This window comes from Carassius gibelio, chromosome B5 (assembly GCF_023724105.1).
Source record: "Carassius gibelio isolate Cgi1373 ecotype wild population from Czech Republic chromosome B5, carGib1.2-hapl.c, whole genome shotgun sequence".
NCBI classification, from domain to species: domain Eukaryota; kingdom Metazoa; phylum Chordata; class Actinopteri; order Cypriniformes; family Cyprinidae; genus Carassius; species Carassius gibelio.
Genome location: NC_068400.1, coordinates 21,609,093 through 21,630,902, shown reverse-complemented (window position 1 = coordinate 21,630,902; position 21,810 = coordinate 21,609,093). Strand labels below are relative to the sequence as shown.

Sequence of the window (21,810 nt, the reverse complement as noted above, 5' to 3'; positions counted from 1 at the left end):
TTTTTGGAATATTAATTTTTCTTCTACGTTAATCTGGTTTCCATCTAAAAGATAGCATATTTTAAGGCTTTCACTGCATAACACAATAATGATCACACAAACGCAAGGCAACACATTTTATCTGAAAGGCCTAAATGGCATTAAGGTACAGCATATAAATACTGGCGATTCCAGAGACAGTCATTACATAATCACATTAGAACATCCTTTCCTTTACAAACAATACATTCATGATGTTTTCTCCGTCAAATATCTCGCTTTGCCTTTCTTTAACAAACTTAAGAGTTAATTTACAAAGGTAAAATAATACAAAAAGTCTCTCAGTTGAATACAAGTTAGTGCTATCGTGTTAGGGGTTTCCAACTTGACGTACTGAAACCTGAAGCGGATGTTTCTTTCTGTATACATACAGTAGCTAGTTTAGCATCATTAGTCGTGTCATTCAGTACTTTATGCTCTGTACTAAATATGGTAGATTACATTCCCTGCATATACAAGATTTTTTATTTTTATTTTAATAAATAAATAAATAACAATACAAACATTTGCAAGGCATGAGACCCAGATAACTAAAGGACTCGTATCCAGTATGCACATACTGCACGAGCTCTGGCACCAAACAAGGCTGTGTATCCCAACAGTGATTAGACGCATTTGGGAAAAACAAACCGTAAATCCTGTTCTGAGTGCTCTTTATGAAATGGTTACTTAACCATGATTGTGTCCAGGATCTGCAATAACAAATACTGGTGGGAAAGCATTTTCTTCTGATATGCAAATAACAGCTACTCCTTTTACAAACAATCACGTGGAGAAATAGTTCTGTCCTTATTCACTCCGAGCCTGCATGTCGTTACTCTTCCAGTGGAACAATTAAAGGAATAGTTCAACCAAAAATGTACATTTCCTGAAAATGCAGTCAACCTCAGGCCATTCAAGATGCAGTTGAGTTTGTTTCTTCATCTGAACAGATTTGGACAAATTGAGCATAACTTGCTCAATGCAGTGAATGGGTGCCGTGAAAATCCAAACAGCTGATAAAACATAACATATATTCCAAACTACAAATAATGTCTTGTGAACTGATAATCTGTTTCTGAAAAAAAAAATCATTATTTCTACATTACATGTATTATCAGCTGTTTAGACTCATTATGACGGCACCCATCCACTGCATTGGTGAGCAAGAGATGTGATGCTAAATGCATCCAAATTTGTTTGGATGAAGAAATAAAGCCATCTACTGTACATCTCGGGTGGACTGAGGTTGAGAAAATGTTCAGCATATTTAAAAGTTTCGATTAAAGCTGCGGTAGGGAACTTTTGACGCTCTAGCGGTTAATAAACAGAACTGCTTGCGTCTTGCGGAAGAACATCGTAGCCGGATCTACTTCTCTCTGTTTATGTCTATGAAGAATCACAAAGGTACTGGGTTACTCCGCCGCGGTACCCCTGAAGCAATCTAAAATAGTCCAAAAATAAACACTTATTATAGGTGTACCCTAGTGATTCAGGACAAGCCAAAAACACGGTTTGGAAAAGGGATTCATGGTGTACTCGCTTATTATATAAATTTTTCTACATTTTGAACACAAACAAAGTTACGGACCGCAGCTCTGATTGGTTATTTTTTACCAGGAGCGATGGAGTTTCTGCAAATGGCAATAGGACCACTGGGAGGAGCCAGAGGAGCTTGATTTTTTTCACAGATTATCTGTCTCATATTCTACTGTCAGGACATAATGACAGGTTTAATAAAAATGTAAAAAATATTTTTTTACAAAAGTTCCCTACAGCACCTTTAATTATTGTTTTTGACAAAACTTCACACAGAACACATCGTTGACATGATTCCTATTTTTGCATTTCAAAAAAAAAAAATCAAAAGCATTTATTTTGGACTGACATGAGGGTGAGTACTATTCCTCCAAGTAATAAAGCAGCGGTAGACTGATTTACTGCTGTTTTGCCATCATTAGCACTTCATTCAGAAACAACTGCATCCAACAGTTCACACTCTCTGATACCTGCCAGAACACACAGGCATCTCCACGTGCGAGCCGCAGGATCTGCCGCAGCTCTGAAGAAAGCTGAAATCAGCATTCAGAAACATCAGGTTTAAAAAAGACATTTTGTACGCCATCAGAAAGTTCATTAATATTTGACTTTTCCAGGAACTTGAACATTCACTCCGCTGTAGTCCACCATGTACATGGGCCACTGCTGAAAAAGAAAAAAAATGAATAGAAGCTCATTTAGCAATTTTTAAGTTTGGCATGAAAATTCTATTGACCCCATTTACTCTCTTAATACACGTTCATAGTCAGATTGATATTATCAAAATTAAAAACAGCCTTGCTGGTGAATACTTTTGGGGAATCTGTGATACTTTTTTTTTTACAGGATTATCGAGAAATGTAAAGTTTGAAAACAGCATTTTCTGAAATCGAAATCTTTTGTTACATTACAGTTTTGTTTGATTAATTTAATGTATCCTACAAGCCCTAAACTTTTAAACAGTAGTGTAATGTTAACTTGTAACTAACTGCCTATTAATTAGTATCATACTCGCATTTAAGTCTGGCTTCATTCTGCACTTGAGGCCCACTTTTCAAAATCAAATCAATTCCTGTTTGATAAAATCAAGTCCCACTCCACTTTTTTAATTTTCCTCACTGATTATCTCGTTAAAATCACATTCTACAAGTAAACTGGGCTGAAAATGACAAAGTAAATAATATTTAAAAAACTGTTATTATAAAAGCATTCGTGTGTAATATGTCTGCTTACCATGACAGGTATCTGATTGGTTGATAGTGCTGAGTCTGTTCCAGTGGGCATGGATGCTTGACTGTTGTCAAGTACTCGTTTACGTTTGCGTCGATTCGTAGACACTTCTTTACCTTCTACAAAAGAAGACATATATATTTAAGCATATTTGCATTTGTAAACACTGACTTTTTTTCTTCAAAAGTGAAATAAAAGTACACTAAAAAGGCTATTACCTTTATTACAAGTTTGAGTACATAACTCTGTTAAAGGCCTAAACAAAGACAAAATCAAGATCAAACAAGAGTCTCTAAACACAGCAAGTATCATTATAATCATATCTGACATCCTGCAGCACTTACTGTAGAGGGGTTTTGATATTGAAAGTAATTTCATCTTGGGCCTGTAGGATTTTTTCCAACCGAATTATGTCGTAAGTATTAGGATTCCTGAAGGGAATATCATCGGGAAGTCCACACACTTCCAGTGAGCCTGGATTGGCGCGGATTAACTTGTACGGAACAATGACTGAGCGGTCCAGACCCAAAGCTTCACCTGAACACACAACATCCACTAATGAAGCACTGGAGTGTTTTCAAAGGGGAAGGGATAAATCAGTTATTAGTCATTAACACACCATATTTCTTATTGAACAGCTCTTTAATTTGTTCCCGTAATATCACTTTTTCTCCCATCCGGTTGACCTCGTCTTCTTCTGTTGAACAGTGAAAAGACATTTGACAAGTTAACTGACAGAAAAGAAGTTGTTTGAACATCAAATAATCCTGAAAAAACTAATTACAGTGTCCATAACAATATCAAGCAGTGGTTTTCAATATGGATTACATGGAATATTTCTTGACAGGCAAATCAATGTTATCTGAAGGATCATGTGACGATGAAGACTGGAGTTTAGCGGAAAACGCTAAAGCAAAAGCTCATGCACTTCTGACAGCAAAATGGCTTTTTTAACATTTACAGATGGAGAATATACCTGTGAAATTTAAGTTATGCATTAAGGAAAAGAGCACATCTCAAACACATTAAACAGCGAGTCTCAGTTCTCTGTCAGCCTCACATGCAGCCTTTCTGTCAGAGCTTCTAATGGGCCGAGCGCTTACTTGGTTAGCATTATATACCTCTTTAAAAAAAAGTACTTTAAACTGCAGCATATTTGCAAATAAAATAATTTTATCTCAGTCAAACAGTAAAACTAAAGTGCCTGAAGGAGCAGCCTCCATTGGTTGGGAGCAATCTATTTTGGTCGTATCACAATGTTTTGCACATCCAGAGTAGACATGGATGCTTGTGCATTAATTGCAATAAATATCTACAACACTGAATTTTTCATAAATTATGCCTTATTCTTACCACTTATTGGGGTGTAACCTTTCTTCAATATGGTTATTCTTCGTGGTGCTGGCAAAGCAAACAGGATTTTATTTCCATGAGTAATTAAGCAAAAAAAAAAAAAAAAAAAAAAAAATATATATATATATATATATATATATATATATATATAAAAAAAAAGAAATTTTGACAGCTTACCTGGCTTGGGAATAAGCCCTTGGAAAGGCCTGAAAAGATGATAAAAGACTTTTGTAATTCTCAGGGATTTCCAAAATACACACCGATCTATTACACAGATTAATTAAAAAAAAAAAATCTTATTTAAAAACGATTTTAAAAGCTTGAGGGTGCTTCAAACACTTGGCACAGTTCTTCACCTTGTAATGCTGAAAGAGATGTTGTCTGCCACCGCTAATATCCTCTCTAGGTTCTGTGAGCCGAAGGTACAGGGTTTTCTGAAGGGGATGCCAGGGGGCAAGCCCTCGATAATCACTGAGCCAGGGTTACTCTTGATCCTCTTGTAAGGCACTTGCACAGGATACTTAATGCCCAGTGCCTCGCCATATTTCCTGTTGAACAGGTCTTGGACCTGCTCTCGCAGGGTGTTCGCCAAGTCGATACGGGAGAGCTTGGCCTCTAAACTGTCTGCGGGCAGAACAATGTTAAAAAAGCCAACGGTTTAGTGATAGCATATCGGGAATGAAGGTTTAAACATAAACTGACACATGGCACATGACATCAACTGAATTGTTTAATTTAGTCAGGATGTAACAAAGTCATAAACTTACTGTGCACAACACCTGATAACTTAATCACAGTGTTACCTGAGAATCCTGGTCTTTTGGAGGCAGGTCCCGGGTCTTCTGATTGATCTTTGGAGTCAGTCTCTGCTAAACGTTAAATCAAAAGGAGCATTATATTAGATAAGTAAGTGATATTTTGGCTAAAACTGAAGAAATATACATATAAAACAAAAACAATACAAACAAAACAAAATAAAACTAAAAACAAAACAAAAAACAAACCAAAGCAAAACACTAAACATTAATCGAAGTAAGACAAAACAAAAGCAAAAAACAACAACAAAGCAAAGCAAAAAATAATTAACAAACAAACAAAACAAAGCAATTAAAAAAAAAACTAAGCAAAGCAAAAAAAGACAAACAAAGCAAAGCAAAAAACAAAAAAACAAAGCAAAGCAAAAAACAAAAAACAAAACTGAATAAAACAAAATTGAATGGAATTGTTACTTCACCTGAATCAGAGGTTGTCTTAGAGATACCTTCAAGTTTAACCTGGTCTGTCAACAACTCTGGCCTGACAAAACCAAAAAATGCACACTGTTGTTACACTACTTCTTTAGACACTGTAGTGGTTATATGCTTAAACAAATCTGATAGATCATTTTAATGTGGTCTGTATGAATATACCTCTTTATAAAGAATGTAATCTGACTACTGGCGGCAAGAATCTTCCGGAGTTTTGCGGCTCCAAAACAGTTTGGTCTTCGAAAAGTCATCCCTTCTGGTAGCCCTGTGACATACAGGTCATCTGGATACATCTGGAACTTGGAATATGGCACTTTAGCTGCTTCAGGCAGACCAAGAGCCTCACCTAGAATGAGAAAGAGATGATTTGATGGATGGGAAAATCTACTAGGAATTATTTTGCAATCTATTATTTGTGTATATTAAACCTAGAAGAGTTTGATTGGCTGAATAAATCTAACTGGCAAATTTGCTGGTTGCCATCATAGTTGCCTGTAAATGAAGTTCATGACTCACTGTACTTGGAACTGAACAGGCTCTCGACTTGCTTTCGCAGCTGAAGGATCATCTCTCCAATGTCTTCTGGGGAAAGGGAAGACAATCACACCAACAGCCTAAAATATCTGAAGACAAAGCTTGTGTTCTTCCAAAATAAAGTTTTACCTTCGACAGCTCTCTCGAGCCCTTGTGTTGTAGACTTGGGCGTTAAATCTTCTGCAGAAGTACAAACAGAGTGACATTAACATCAGTGTGGCACATGGGAAATCTTCCTATGTGTATGGTTTGATGTGAATTGAACTCGCTTGCAGGAGGTGTTCTGATGATTCAACTCACCTGAGGTTTACTCCAGTGACCATTTGTGTAATGCAAACTTCAACATAACAAATCCAGTGTTATTAATTAAAAAGTCAGATTGCTTAATCTGTGAGTTTATATGAACGCTTCAACAATGGCAGGTTTCTACACCTGGTTGATGTACGCAAGTTACCGTATTTTACAGACTATAAGTCACACCTGAGTATAAGTCGCATCAGTCCAAAAATACGTCATGACAAGGAAAAAAACATATATAAGTCGCACTGGACTATAGGTCGCATTTATTTAGACCCAAGAACCAAGAGAAAACATTACCGTCTACAGCCACCAGAGGGCGCTCTATGTCTTCAGTGTAGAATACAAAAGCACTGAGCAGCATAGAGCGCCCTCTCACGGCTGGAGACGGTAATGTTTTCTCTTGGTTCATTTCTCTTGGTTCATTTCTCTGGGTTCATTTCTCTGGGTTCATTTCTCTGGGTTCATTTCTCTTGGTTCATGTCAAATTAATTTTGATAAATAAGTCACACCTGACTATGAAAAAAAGTGTGACTTATAGTCCGAAAAATACGATAGTTAAAAAAAAAGAAATGGTTATTTAAAAGGAATCAAATATTATATTATATTATATATTATATAATAATTATATTATTATGATTTTTAAAAAAAAATCCTGTGATGGCAAAGCTGAATTTTCAACTCCATTTTTCCATTCTTCAGAGTCACATAATTCTTCAAAATGTACTCTAATAACCTGATTTAGTGTTCAAGAAAATGATTATCAATTTTGAAAATAGTTATGCTGCTTAATTATAAATGTCTTTACCAATAATTCAAGTCTGCATTATAAATGCCTTTACTGTAACCTTTTCTTCACTTCTTACTGACCCCAAAAGTGTTAACTGTATAAATCACATTTATTTTCATACTTTGACAAAATTATTTTCCATAGCCTTCCATAGTCTTTCATGATTACTGAAAAATGATTTTTGATTAAGACTGATTTACTACTAAACTGTTATCACAGTGATCATTTCATGGACAAGTACCAATTTAAAAAGAATCTGGCTTACCTACAAGGTTTACTCTACAAAAAAAGCAATATTTATGTGACAAAAGATTTTACAGCATTACTAAAATTCCCTTATATTTCCAAGTAATCCAGAACCACGATTTTCCTATCTGTTAAATAAACACATCACATGTACTGTAGTTGAGCGTTCATATCAACTCTACAGTTTATTTCTATATATTAGGGGCACTAACACTGGGAGTCTATTTAGGGAGTTCTACTGGATGTGGGTTTACTAGCACTGACTCGGGTGAGACTACAGTTTGGGTAAGTCTGGGGTATTGGGATTGGAGTTGAAATAAGAAATGTAAAACTCTTGTCTTACCATATTTTAACCTATGTTATTATCACTGATTAAAATGTTTTTGTACATTAACTGCTGCTGTCCTGTTTCAATCTTTACAGCATTTCAAACTCCTTTTGAGAGATTAGGACAAGTTTTCTCCACACTACGCAGTGGCCAAATTAGCTTTTAATATCCATGTTGAGCATTAACTTACTGAAATGCATGTCTTGCGAGAATTGCTTTGACAGTCAGTTGGACAGACATGCACATATACATAAAAAGACTATGAGACAGGCATTAACGCTTGAAGGAGGACAGGTATAGACCAGGCAGAGGGATCTGAACTGGACGAGAAGTTGGAAAGGGTTATATTTGAGGCTTTGATTTGTCATATGTTTGGGATTATCGATGTACTACTGGAGGCAAGAGAAACTACACTCAGATATAAGGCAAGAAGTTACCTGCTACAGACTCCTTGGGATGACAGAGGTCAGGGGTCACCCGCTCCTCCTGAGGCTCACTCGGCTCTTCTGTAGAAGCAGAACTCTGAGACTCTGAGATGTAGAAGATGAGAGGATGACAATAGACAAAATGAGCAGTTGGATGGTCAGATAAAACCAAATGAAATGAGATTCAAAATGCATTAGATTTTTATAATATGATTTATTGATTGGGATTTAGTTTTGAATTGTGAAAAGCAAAACAATTCATGCTGATAAAATTGCATTTTGTTAACAGAGGCTGAATCTATATGCATCAAAATTTTGAAAATATGAAAAATTAGAGTTTAAAATCACTGTTTTCTGTTTTAATATATTTCAAAATGTATTCTCGTGTTGACAAAGCTGAATTGTCAGCATTCTTATTTTTATCAATGTTAAAAAAAAAAAATGTTGTTTTTTCAGAATTCTTTGATAAATAGCAAGTTTAAAAGAACAGATTTTTTTAATATAATTTTTTGTCAAAAAGTATTATTTTCTTTAAAAAGAAAAATATGTGCACACTCACCCAAGATACTTATAACATGAATAGGGTCTTTAAGTAAGGTCAGAAGGTAAAAAGTCACATTTGATCAGAATAATGATTTTAAATATTGCACATGCAGCACTTGAGGTCATATTTGCAGTTTTATATGTAAGATCTTCCTCCAGTTCACAGTGTTTAGCCAATGAATGTGCCATGTAATGCAAAATGTCCCGTCTGTCCTCAAAGGCTCAGATCACTGCACAGCGGGGTGGAAAATGAGAGCAAATATTTTTAAATCAGAAGGCAACCCTCAAAGACACACGTCCTCTCTGTGAGTAAGTGAAATATGCTAATGCACCCCCATCCAGCAGACCTACAGGGACTTCATGCTGCTTTCAGCTCACAACTTTATTTAAGTTTCTGAACGGATGATTGTTGGTCACTAACAATAACAGAAAATAAGAGAAAAACACTTGAGGTACCAGGCTGAGATATGAAAACTCTCAGCGTGAGCTTTATTGTTGGGCCGGGAGACCATACCTGGAACTGTCACCTGGATAATTTCACCATCTGGAGGTTCAGTTTTGATCTTTTTCAAAGGCAGACAGTCCCCAGATGGCCCTGAAAAATAAAACATATTGGATTCTTTTGAATCTTACACTTAAACACGTTTTATAATCATAAAACCTTAGGGCAAAAGCCAAAGCTGTATTGAAACCACGAGCAGACAATCTACCTGCTTCACACTCAGCCAAAGGACTGACACAGGAGCTTGATCTGAAACAAAAAACAAGACTTTCTTACTAGTTACCGGTCTACTTTTTTTTCTTAGTTACTGGAAACAAAAGTGATGCACCCAAATGAAATTTCAAAGCCAAACATGGAACTTCTGACACTTTTCTGTTAACAATTAAACATATGCAAAAAACAGAGAACATTGACTTACTTATTAACTCTTTGACTGATTATTATATAATACAAGCAGATGCAGCCTTAGTCACTCTCAGTATATAACTAGAGAATAGGAAAAATTATATCTAAAAAACAAAATGATTATCTACGACAGTTATTGCTGAAAAGGAAAATGTCTGCAAATATGAACTCTTTGTCTACTGGGGGAAAACGGCACTGCACTTGTTCATTTATTGTTTGCTTGTTGATATATTGTCACATTTATTGGCCTTTTTATTTGACAGTACACAAAAGTGGCCCAAATTTGATTTGTTTTTCCATAACTTGTACAATAACATAACATATAACACGGAATCAGATTTTTCCGATTCTGACCACTTCACTAAATCAGATACAAATCAGATGTTTTGCAGTACGAGCTCAGTCTGAACAGTTATATCAGAATTATTTCAGCAGACTTCTACATAAACTGTTACCTGCTACTGTGAGTGTTGCTGAGCAGCTCTAGAGACGAGCTCGGCACCCTGAGCCCATCTGGGAATCCGTCCTCTGGGGCGCCTCCATCCTGTCTGCCCTCCTCCTTAGCTATTTTACCAGCAGCTTGCAAAAAATACAAAATGTTAAATGTAAAATGTGCTTAATGTTCTAACATCAAATGAATTACAATCAGACATAGTAAATGTGACTTTATAAGGTTAAACCAATAAATGTGATTTGTTATGGATCAGATTAGTTAGAAATAGCTTCCTAAAGTAACAAGAGAACAGTGCAAAAAAACGACAATAATATGTAATAATAATGCTATTACATTGTAATAAGTCACAGAAGATGGTTAAGGAAATGCTTACCGGTAAAAATCCGCTCATCAAACATTCTAAGAAAAGAAAAAGAAAATTGTGAGTTCCTGTGAGCCGTACACATATTGAAACGTTGAAACGCTGTGTACAGTACGCATGTCTGGTGCCGAGCAGCAGGAGATTTCCTCATTACGCCAAATCAGCGGCTCCACACTGGCTCGTGTATGGCAGCGGTTACCACAACCAGCATGACGCTCCACTTCGGATGCCTAGCGCCGCTCTGCCAGATGGCAAAGACGGCTAGACATTTTTTTTATGAAGCAAATTAAAAACTAGGTATATCCAGTACCAATATCTGGATTCATTTTCAATGAGCCACACAGTTAATTACATGACAAAAAAGGAAAGATTATCAGTAATAACATCTCTGACACCGTCGTCACATGTTCAAACTGGAAGAGCTACAAATCACACCGCCGCTGTTTCAGTTGAACTCTGACTGTGGCTCTATTCATCTTCATTAACACAAAAGGAAATCTCTCTCATCGGGTCAACAGAAGTTAGGTTATATGGAGTTTCAAACCTTCTGACGACAAAGCGGACAGCATGCCTTTCTTCCAGGATCCGTTTGAGTTTAGGCACACCGTAAGTGCACGGTCTCTTGAAGGGAATCTTGTCTGGAATTCCAATGATCTCTACTGCTTCAGGATCACAGGCGATTTTCCGGTACGGCACAGGAACCATGTGATCCAGGCCTAATGCTTCAGCTAAAATAAACATCAATCGAGTGATGAGTTAAACCTGACGTGTGTGGCATTCTGCGCTGAATCAAATAGAACAGAAAAAAAAACTGTTTTTAAACAATCCCCGACCGCTATTGGTCAACCAAAAAGGTAGTCCAACCCCAAACGCACACCATTGGTTGAGCCAATGTTGCTTGTTTTTTTTAAATTAAAATTCAGATGAATCAACCCACTAATGGTTTACTTACAGTTCTCTGCATATTAATCTGGGAAAAGAGAAAATACTATAACATTATAAAGCCTACTGTATGTTTGATACACACATTTCTAAGGCCTGTAAGTTATAAAAACAAAGAAATAAATAAAAATAAAATAATTAAATATTTTTTTGTATAATTTACAGGCCTTAGAAATGTGTGTATCAAATATACAGTAGGCTATATATATATATATATATATCTATATATATATATATATAGTATGTTTGTTTCTTTATTTTTCAATTGATTGTTTGCATTTTTTGCATCATTACATTTATGCATTTAGCAGACGCTTTTATCCAAAGCGACTTTCAGTGCATTCAGGCTATCAATTTTTACCTATCATATATCATTACACGCGTCAGGCTTTACTGTGCTAATACTGAAAAAATGACATGCATCAGCTGGATAGGTATTTTATCATCAGTGTGCAGTGTTATATTGTAAAGTTTAATGTAAATTCTGCATTGTGCACTTGAGCTCACCATATCTACTGTTGAAGAGGATCTGAACACATTCTCGAAGGGTGTTGATATCCTCAGTCTCCCTGATGAACGAATCCCATTTTTCTGGGCACGCAATAAAAAAACATCATCATGTTTAAATCAATACTTGTATAAGTTGGATAGAATAGTATAAGTTGTCTATTAAGATGACAGCAATAGCGCCACAGTCTCAATCAATATTTTCTGAAATGTATTTGTATACACAAATGTCAACACGTGATCTTTTAGACGTAGGAGACAATTAAGGCAGGTCTTGACTCTCTGCAGTTACTGAAGATCTCATGCTGATCTTTTGAGAGGAACAGACTTTGGTAGCCCAGGTGACCTGGCCACACTCCCATTACCACTGCCCACTCTGCCAAGATCAACACTCTTTATGTCTCGTCTGACTGGAGCTCTATCTAAACAAATACCACTGATAGAATACAAATAATGTGTCGAGTTTCAGGTATGACTGATTTATTTACCAAGAGCTTAATATAGGATTTGTGTTTTCATACTGGGAGGAGCAGTCATTATTTACTTACCCTATTGAGTCATTCCAAACCCATATGCTGTTATTTTCAGTGAAACTAAAAGAATCGTCATGCCATATTTTTTGTAAACGAAACAATAGATAAAAATGCACATATCAATATGCCATGAGTCCGAAAGACTTTAATCCCCTAAACTAAGCAAAGCTATGAAATGGATTGAAAAATTGTCTTGCTTTGAAAACGAACTACAAGCAAAACCATTGTTTTTTTCAAGCACTGATCATTTTTGAGATTTTGGGCTATTTGTTTCTACAACTTTCATTCGATTCCATAAACTGTATTTCAAAATAGTGGAAAGAAACGTCCAAAATATTTTTCATGACCTCTTATTTTTTGTGTCTGTAGATTTCAATTACAATGCATATCTTTAAAGCTGTTGTTTTTTTTTAATTTGAAGGTTCATATATCATTCACCTTATTTGTATAAAATTGTTATTCCTAAAAACTTGGTAAATAACTGTTGACAGTGTGTAAAAACCTTTAGCTTTAAAGTGAACTGAAATGAGAATTTGAACCTGGCTTTATCCTATGTTCAGCTTTCTGTACTTAACATTTAAGCAAACTGGTGAATATTTATTTAGAAAATGCCTCATGTGCATTAATAAAAAAATAAATAAAAAAAAGGTAATTCAAAACAGTTTAACTAGTGATCACCAATGTATGAGCGCTACAGTAAAGAGGAAGATTATCGGTAAATAATGAAATTAAAATAAAAAGATGAATAATGGGGAATATGTTCAATTGTCATGTGCAGCACAGGAGTCATCTGGACAATGTTTACACTTTTTTTTGGTCACTATGAAATGTTAAATAGAAAAAAAGATTCTTCAGAAATTCTCCTTTTGTGTTCACTATTTAACAGCACATGGGTTTGGAACAACATGAGGTGAATAAATGATGTCAGAACTTTCATTTTTGGGTAAACTATCCATTTAAAGTGTGAGAAGAACCCCATGTCTTTGCATTTTAGGGTGTAAATTAAGTCTATATCCTGTTCTAGTTATATTACAGACACACTGCTTGGGACCCCATAAAACCCACTGAAAATGAAGGCCAGCTTGTCCTTGGCCAGACGCTGTATTGGTGAGTACAGTCTGTCGCCCACCTGATTTTTCATGCACTATGGAGAACAGAAGGCGCTTGGAGACATGGATGCTGGGAGGGCTCTGGGTAAGATCCGCTGCCAGCCCTATTCGCTCGCCTGAAGAGACACACACAGTCAGAGCATTAAGCTCAGAGTTAAGCACATAAAAAAGAAGCATATCCATAGGGTTCAGCACCTACACAAGTGGTAACATGCATCATAAGTGCACCTCTCTGAACGACAGCGGAGGCCAATGTATACAGAAAGACAACAGGAGGCTCTTACCGTTGTCAGCACATTCCTTGGCCTGAACCGCTTTCTCTTCAGCGGACGCCCACATGCCCAGCCGCTCTTTACCTATGCTGAGCAGTGATGTGGGCTTCAGGTCCAGCTTGCTGTCTGGGTGAGGCTGGGAGGACATGGGCATGCCGTACAGGAAGCTGGAGAGCATGGAGTTGCTAGCGGACGCTTCCTGCACGGAGGGTTTGACAGAGGCCTGGTTGCTTACGCTCTTTGAGGTCGAAGAGTGATGGTTGACTTCCGGACAGGATTTGGCATCCCGAGAGGGTTCCTCTGGTGTTCGACTAAAAATAAAAAATATCACAAAAAAAACAAAAACTATTTTTGGTCTTTGTTCATAATAATGATCAAATTGATAGAAATGACCAGTTCAATAACTAATATTAATAATAAACCAAAGTTTGCAAATGATTTTATGCACAAACTACTCATACCAGTGAACTTCTTTTAACGAAAACAGTCATTAATATGACTTTAAACAAAATACAGACCATAACAGATTCACTTAATTATAATGGAAAACATGATGAAATATGGTAATGACATGTCTTTTATGGATGACTGTAATAAATACAGTGTTAACAGCACACCATTCCAAATTTTGGGGTTGGTAAGATTTGTAAATGTTTTCGCAAGAAGTCCATTTCATCAACGCTGCATTTATTTGATACAAGAATACAATAAAAACAGTAACGTTATTGCATTAGTGCATTTAGCAGATGACAAAGCTGATATTCCAGCATCCATTAGCCCAGTCTTCTGTGTCACAAGATCCTTCAGAATTCCTTCTAATATAATGATTTGGTGCTCAAGAAACATTTATCAATGTTAAAAACAGTGGTGCTACTTAACTTTTGTTTTGGTTTGTTTTTCAGGATCCTTTGATGAATTGGATTTGAATCAGACACTTTTTGTATTGTAAAAGTCTTTACTGTCACTTCTGATCCATTTAATGCTGAATTAAAAATATTAAAATCTTGTTTAATAAGGATATTGTCCTTATAATCTGATATGAATAGCAACATCTTTATGAAATGCTGCTAATAGGCATAAGACCAAAAGCTTCTATCTTATTATGTGAGGATTTGCAGAAATCATTAACATTTTTTAGATGGTTATAGTTGATACTTTATGTGAAGGTTATAGAGCCAGACATGTTTCCATTTTATTATTATTTTCTTCAGACCTTGTGTGAACAGGCCCATGACTCCACAAGCATGTTAGAAGAATAAAGTAGATGGAGACCTTTTGACTATGAAGCGGATGCGGTTGCTCTGCTCTAAGATCTTCATTAAGGTCTTGGTGTCATATTCCGAAGGCTTTCTCAGAGTTACACCATCAGGCAGGCCGTAGACAACCACTGAGCTGGGATCCTTGAGAATCCAGTCATAAGGCACAGGGACCAGGCTGCTTTTCCCAACAGCCTCACCTGAAACAGTAGATAAACAATTATTTCCCCTGCATAATAAAATAGAGAAAATCCTAACCGGACTTACTGTAAAGCACGCTGAACACCTCCTCCACCATCTTCCTCAGGACGAAGATGTTGGAATGAGTGTCTGTTAAGGCTCTCTGTCTGCCCGGCGGCCCGCAGTCTTTGCCTGTCCTGCTGCAGTCTACTTCAGGAACTTTGGCGTGGGAGTTCATGGCGGTCAATGCTTGCAGACAGGACACTTCTGTGGAGAATAAATCTGTTATTCCTAAGAAAACGGCAAAAAAAACGCCTGCAGTACTATATGCTGATTACATCCACAGTCATTCAAAATGGTTGTGTTCAAATTTGAATTCATGTTGACTCACTGCAGAACTTGTGAAAGTCTGTCTGTATTTCCTTTCTGGAGTTTAGGAAGATTCTTCCCTTCTCTGTTCCCACAGCGATCACGCTGTCTTCATGCACAGTGACACAGGCCACCTCCGCATTCAGTTTAGACATGGCAGAGCACTGCAAACACCATTCACAAGTCATCCACCACCAAAACGCTGCGGAAAACTCACTCTGTCTTTAAACGTATTCAGACGTTCCTACCACAGAGTCCAGGGCAGACACTAGGCTGGTGAGGATCTCTTGTCTGGCTGACACTTGGGGAACTTTGAGCTCTGGCCGAGAGTTGGTCCTCATCCCATCACAGCCCGGCTTCCGTATCTGTGCCATTCTTCTGCAGGAGAAGACACAGAATGAAGGTTTATAATGCAACACTAAAATAGACTGAATTACTCATTGAGTTAAAGCTAAAAACACATATCAGTTGTTCTACCAAAAGTTTGGGTTGGGTTACACTTTATTTTAAAGTGTTCTTGGTGCAATGCAATTGCACAAATAAGAGTAGAAACCATAGTTTTTACCATAGTTAGTGCATGTAACAACATGTACCAGGAACACTAAAATGACATGGCAGCAAAGTTTGTAATTAGATTGCTAAAGGACAAAAGAAATAAAAACTATTATTTAAGGGACAGATGTACAGTCTAAAAAATAACTGTGAAAAGGATGTCTTGCTATTGAGTTGACCGCACAGGATACAAAGAAAAACAAACATGCAATGCCATTATTGAGTGTAATCCTATTTATGAACATGTGTGAAGGAGGATGTTCTTTTCATGAACTCACTAAATGAGAGAAATGACATCTGACTGACTGAACTGCATGTTCTCATTATTTTCAATGATGTCTGGCTTAAAATGAATTGATGATTTGTGAACTCAAGGTTCATGAAAATGTAGTTAAAGAAATGCATCTGCTACAGATTTTGTGCAATAAAAGTTATTTTAATAATCACTCAAATTCTACATAGAAATAGAGAGAGAGGCTGGTAAATCATATATTTTCCTTTAAGTGCCATCCCCCCCAAAAAAGAGAAATATATATATATATATATATATATATATATATAGAGAGAGAGAGAGAGAGAGAGAGAGAGAGAGAGAAAGAGAGAGAGAGATTAACATGAGGTCTTAAAACAGATGTGATGGGCCACACAGAGATCTAAACTCACCACCATCAAGTCATTAATAAAAGACTAAACCCACAGAAGAACTGTTGCAACTTCTCCAAATGACCTTAATATGGTGTACAAGTGTACCAAGGACAATCAGTGGAGTTTTTTTTTTCTATTTGCGGTACTCTTCAAGGTTCTTAAAACGATGGCTCACCCAAAAATGAAAATTATCCCCCAGATTTACTCACCCTCAATCCATCCTAGGTTCAAATGACTTTCTTCTTTCAGACGAACAGAACCGGAAAACAACTAATCACAACTAACGGTCTCCTAATCACGTGCAAAAACAAACCAATGAGTTTAAGAAGCTTTCAAGCTCCCCATTAACTTTTTTTGGCTGTACAAAATGTATTGAAGGATGGAAAACCTGTAAGAAGCTTTGGAAGGTGATGGTAATACCCCTCCGTGTGCTAATGCACCAAAATCCGTCACACACACGTGAAAGTAGCTAATTACGATAAGCCTTTGTCAACCAATTAAAGCTAGCTCAGATTATTGCCGTAAAACCCTTCATCCTTAATTTGTTCTCCTTGGAAGCAAGACAGGACCTGGAAGCATGAGTCCCGCTACTTTACCCGTCCCTCTCTCGACAGACGCCGTGTGTGACTCCAATCTTGATTTCAGCCACATGGGCTCTGAACTTCACAGTCATAAACCGGAATACTGACTAAACTTGGGTGGGTTTAAAATCGAGCACAAACCTAACTACACAGTCTGAAGAAAACAAACAAGCAAAAACAGCAGGAGTGACGAATAGGAGCTGTAAAACAACAAATCAACAGCCCAATCCTAATTCTGGGCCTTGTGTTCACATGGCAACCGCAATCCGTTTCCTTGGAAACTAATCTGGAGGCATGTGAACAATGCAGCTCTGGCCTTTAATCTGTCCAGACACTGGGAGCCATTATCCCAGCCTCCGGGCAAAGCCAAAACCACACTACTATTCCTCGTCTGAAAACCTCCTAGAACTCCTGCTGCAGCTCAGAGCCGGACGCCTCTGCTCTGCCTGACTCTAATCTTACATACAACATATCAACAACACTTCATATCTCTAGTTCGGTCCGGATTCATTCCACCCACCGTTGTGAATAAAACAAAATGTGTACAAGAAAACACAATTCCAGTCTTTCTACTTTTTCTTTGTAATTATTTGTTTAACTTGCTAGGATTTTATTTCAGTGTATATTATGATGCTTTAGCATAATGGGTGTCAGAATCAGCACTTGCATTGCACGTTCACGATAAAGTTTTCAGACAGTAAAACAAACTAGATTTTTACATGTTATGAAGAAAATGTGAGAGGTGCTTGCACATTCAAAACTCTCTCACAATGCCACGGTTGCAATGCAGTGCAAGGTGATATGGGTCCCTTCTTCAAAAAAATCCGCCATAATGTTTTTATTAGTTATTTTTATTTTATTTGCCCACTTTATCTCCTCCGTCAAAGTCAAATCTAGCCAAGCCAACACAAAAAAAAGATAATTTGAAAAATGGTAGTACAAACCAAACAGTTTTGTTTAGCATCGACTTGCACTTTTTAGACAAAACAGATATTTCTGCATTGAGTAAAATATATATATATTTTTATTTTTTTGGGTGAACTACATCATAAAAACTAAATCAACAATTCACATTTATTTCAATGTGTTACTTGCCATTTCTTTGTAATTGTGTGTGAAATGTACTTGAAAATTCTGACTGAAAACTAGTGCTGTTAAACGATCCGTCGCGATTAATCGCATCCAAAATAAAAGTTTTTTTTTTGCATGTTCTGATACTTCAACAGCCTTATAATAGACATGCATAAACTACACTGCTAATAATGTGTAAGCTTCTATTTCTTTTTAATTAATTGTGAAATTTAATTTGTGAAAATTTTTCTACACCAAACAAACGTAAGCTTTTGAATCTTACCTGAGCAATAACAATACCAATGCTTGCCTTAGGAAATAATCTCAATGGGTTATAATAATAATCTTATAATATAAAAGAGTTCGTGTCATTTAACAGCTTCATCTTAACACTTCTAAGTTTAACAAAACTCTCTGAAGAAGAGACTGCTGAGGCTTTCTCACTGAACAGGCTTTTCCTATCTGCAGGGGCAACTACATTCATCTGACACCTTAAGCTTCACGTATAAATGACTTTACACTAAGCTTTCTTTGCAGTAGCCAAAAGACATGAGTTAACTATAACAAATATATTTTTTAGGGTGAAAAAATCAACTGGTGACACTCCAAAAAAAAAAAAAAAAACATGTGCAGGAAAAGTAGGCATCCGGACTGAAATGCTTAAATGCACAGATTAATGACTTCCTGCTTGTTAGGAGTCCGCCCTGCCAAAATAACGTTTTTTTCATTCACGCTATCTGAGATCCTCAGCTCCAGGGAGAAGCACACTGTAACCGCTCCTTTACTTCTTGAATTACTGCCTGTATGGTGCTTAAAGATATTACCGGCATCTCAAGAAGAGGGTAACGTGGGTTTTATGAGCGGTTTTGCCCTAAGAGGCTTGTGGCTCCGCCACTGATACACAATACTTCTGTTAATAGCCTTTATAAAGATTCAGCTCACAGATCCCTTCAGAAACACAACTGTATCTAAATCGTTCAGATCAGAGGCTGATAATAGACTTTTAATTGGTCCTAAGTCCTTTCACCCTGGCCATTTTCCCCAAGGCCACACAAACATGTTTCATCGAGTAAACACAAAGCGTGGCCTGCATGGGAAGACAGGAAGATTTACTTCTGCACTTCAGATCACAAATGTATTACTGGGAAAACAGATTACTTGGCTATGTATATTAGCCAGCATGTGGATTAAAAGACTATGAATCATCCAGATTTTTAAACTACAACCAAATGTCTATGTTTAAACTAGTTTACTGTACAAAAAGTACTGAAAATACTTAATGACTGCCATATTAATATACAATTGCATTTACATGCTACTAGTGACTTGCAAGTCTGTTGGAGTAAAACAAAACTAAGTGCATATAATAAAATGCAACTAACTATAGAATAAAGATGAGTCAGGATAACAAAATAAATAGACTTAAGAAATGTATAAATTGAAGAGAAAATGTTTCTGCTACATACTGTATGGATAAATGTAGACTGAAAACCCTGTTTCAGATGTGGTCATTTTAATACTTTTAGTTGTGAATAAACCAGTTTCTTTAAACGAATGTCAAACGACAATGTTTAAAGTTATTTACTTTGGGGAAAAAAGTACTGAAATCATGATACCTTGACTGAGTGATTGCCATATTCATATACGTCTGTACATGCTAATCGAAGGTAATTCAAAGAAAACCACAGTACTTTTTTCCATAAAATATGGTGGTTTTGTTATGAAAGGATGAAGGTCTGCTTCAGTAGTCCTAAACTGGTGATGCATAGACAGATCTTACAAAAAGTACTGACACTTTGATGTACTGAATGATTGTCATATTCATGTTAATTATATTAACAAGTTCATTCAAATATTACCGCAGTTCTGCATCCATAAACTATAGTACTTTTCACTGTGCTCAATTGGTGATTAATAAGTGTATTGGAGTAAAACAATGCTTAACAGAAAATACTGTCATTAAAATGAAAAACGTAAATAGTAAAATCCAACTAACTATATGATAAAGTATAGTTAGGACTACAAATAATCACCTTTTTAAAGAGGAGAACATGCTTTCAGTATATTTTGCTGTTGGCATCATATTTCATTCAGAAACACTGGACAGAAATCAACTGTCTTGGTAATATACAGATTGTTTTATACTGTTCAGTCTCTGGTGTTCTTCATTTCCTAGTCGTCCTGCATTTAAGCCATAATTTAACATGTGCAGTACATGGTAGTATGAATAAACTTTATTCCTAAGAATATGTTGTACAGTAAACAACTGTGGTAAACAACTGTCTGTCCACTATATAAAAAATATCCTGGATGAAGAAGAAGCACAAAGAAACACGGACGTCTACTACTGTTATAAATAACGTACACAGTTCATGTTTCAGTGACAGACTCATAGCAGTAAAGCATGACATAAATCATAAACTCTCATTGTCTTCATGAACGTATCTGACAGTTGAGAAGTCCTTCGAGGAAAACTGAGCAAGTTTAGAGACATGTGAAGTTATCACTCCGCAGCACTGGGACACATTCAGTAAAGCATAATCTAGAAATGCAGTCTTCATAGTAGACACAGATTAGCAGCCACTGATGGGTGGATCTGACATTGTAAACATGACCTTCTCGCGTCTGTGACGACGCCAACCACGCCGATTTTCATCAAATTGTGCGAAATAAAAACCACCGACTGTAATTTATCACCCAGCCAACAATGGAACTGCTCTATTTAGGCAACTTGCTAGCACTCAAATTGTGTTGCCATTTTTCACAAGACAAACAAAACAGGAGAATTGCGGCTACAGTTTGCTTAAACGCAGAACGAAAAGGCGTTTAACTGTTTATTTTATCTGCGGTGTATTACAAAGCGTGTTACTTTGATAAAAGCGTCTAAAACATCGCATCGAGCGACACGGATTCGCGTGCGGAGCGTTAGCATGATAGCCACTGTGCTAACACTCCTAGCAATCCTCCTCCCCCTAAAATTATAATCTGTAATTTCACTTTTTCAACATCCATAAAAAGTCACGTGCTCAAGAACGATACTCGTAAATGGTTTTTCATACACGCTGAAACAGAATTACACTTAATCCTTACCGATTTCCCCGTGTTTAATCCCGGGATAGGTTTATTCTCCGTTTAATCCAACAGTAGTGAGATCTGAATTCCCATCTAAAGAAAGGCGATAGCGACTTTCTTAAATGTCATAATCTCGAATGGGTTGTAGTCTGCTGATATGAAATCGACGTGATTTATTTGATCAATTCGCCCCGTTTTCTTTCTGTTTTCTTTAACAGAGGACTGTGTCCCCTTTCCCCCTTCTTTGTTCTGTAATCCAGTAAAATTGAAAGTCATTCGCCTCCGCTAATCCCAGCCCAACTCAACAACAGCATCTATTGGCTGTCATTTACATACAGGATTAAAGCACCGCTGGAACAGCACTCGCGGGACAAATGTGTGAAACTAACTCTTTCGACATTGGGACTGTAACATCTCCATTTTTCTCTCAGCCCATCGCCACAGCCCCC

At 36.8% G+C, this 21,810-nt stretch overlaps 1 protein-coding gene across 4 annotated transcripts; it reads right to left on the bottom strand.

Moving 5' to 3' along the window:
• Nucleotides 1-102: 102 nt before the first annotated feature.
• On the bottom strand, nucleotides 103-21,810 carry LOC127957261 (general transcription factor II-I repeat domain-containing protein 1). 4 transcript variants are annotated; one of them, XM_052555722.1, is made up of 27 exons: nucleotides 21,380-21,810; nucleotides 15,689-15,818; nucleotides 15,463-15,604; nucleotides 15,159-15,338; nucleotides 14,908-15,091; nucleotides 13,648-13,946; nucleotides 13,384-13,479; nucleotides 11,722-11,805; nucleotides 10,817-11,000; nucleotides 10,285-10,310; nucleotides 9,913-10,036; nucleotides 9,261-9,301; nucleotides 9,065-9,145; nucleotides 8,020-8,112; nucleotides 6,051-6,101; nucleotides 5,904-5,969; nucleotides 5,550-5,733; nucleotides 5,375-5,436; nucleotides 4,944-5,009; nucleotides 4,497-4,764; nucleotides 4,318-4,346; nucleotides 4,141-4,188; nucleotides 3,407-3,484; nucleotides 3,132-3,324; nucleotides 3,006-3,043; nucleotides 2,791-2,906; nucleotides 103-2,220 (listed from the first exon to the last, which is right to left on the bottom strand). In XM_052555722.1, the coding sequence occupies exons 2-27, from the start codon at nucleotides 15,812-15,814 to the stop codon at nucleotides 2,155-2,157; spliced, it is 2,925 nt and encodes a 974-aa protein (XP_052411682.1). In that variant the 5' UTR covers nucleotides 15,815-15,818; nucleotides 21,380-21,810; the 3' UTR covers nucleotides 103-2,154. The 4 variants fall into 4 exon arrangements, with proteins under 4 accessions (XP_052411682.1, XP_052411679.1, XP_052411680.1 ...); XM_052555719.1 differs by having other exon boundaries at nucleotides 103-2,223; nucleotides 21,380-21,809; XM_052555720.1 differs by having other exon boundaries at nucleotides 103-2,223; nucleotides 4,944-5,006; nucleotides 21,380-21,809.

Bases quoted from the DNA above. Each gene is read 5' to 3' on its own strand.
- LOC127957261 (XM_052555719.1), bottom strand. From the start codon at position 15,814: ATGGCACAGATACGGAAGCCGGGCTGTGATGGGATGAGGACCAACTCT. The intron at 10,311-10,816 runs GTTTGAAACTCC...TTCTTTTCTTAG, and splicing joins GTCCGCTTTGTCGTCAGAAG to AATGTTTGATGAGCGGATTT. The intron at 5,010-5,374 runs GTGAAGTAACAA...TTTAACGTTTAG, and splicing joins TAAGACAACCTCTGATTCAG to CAGAGACTGACTCCAAAGAT.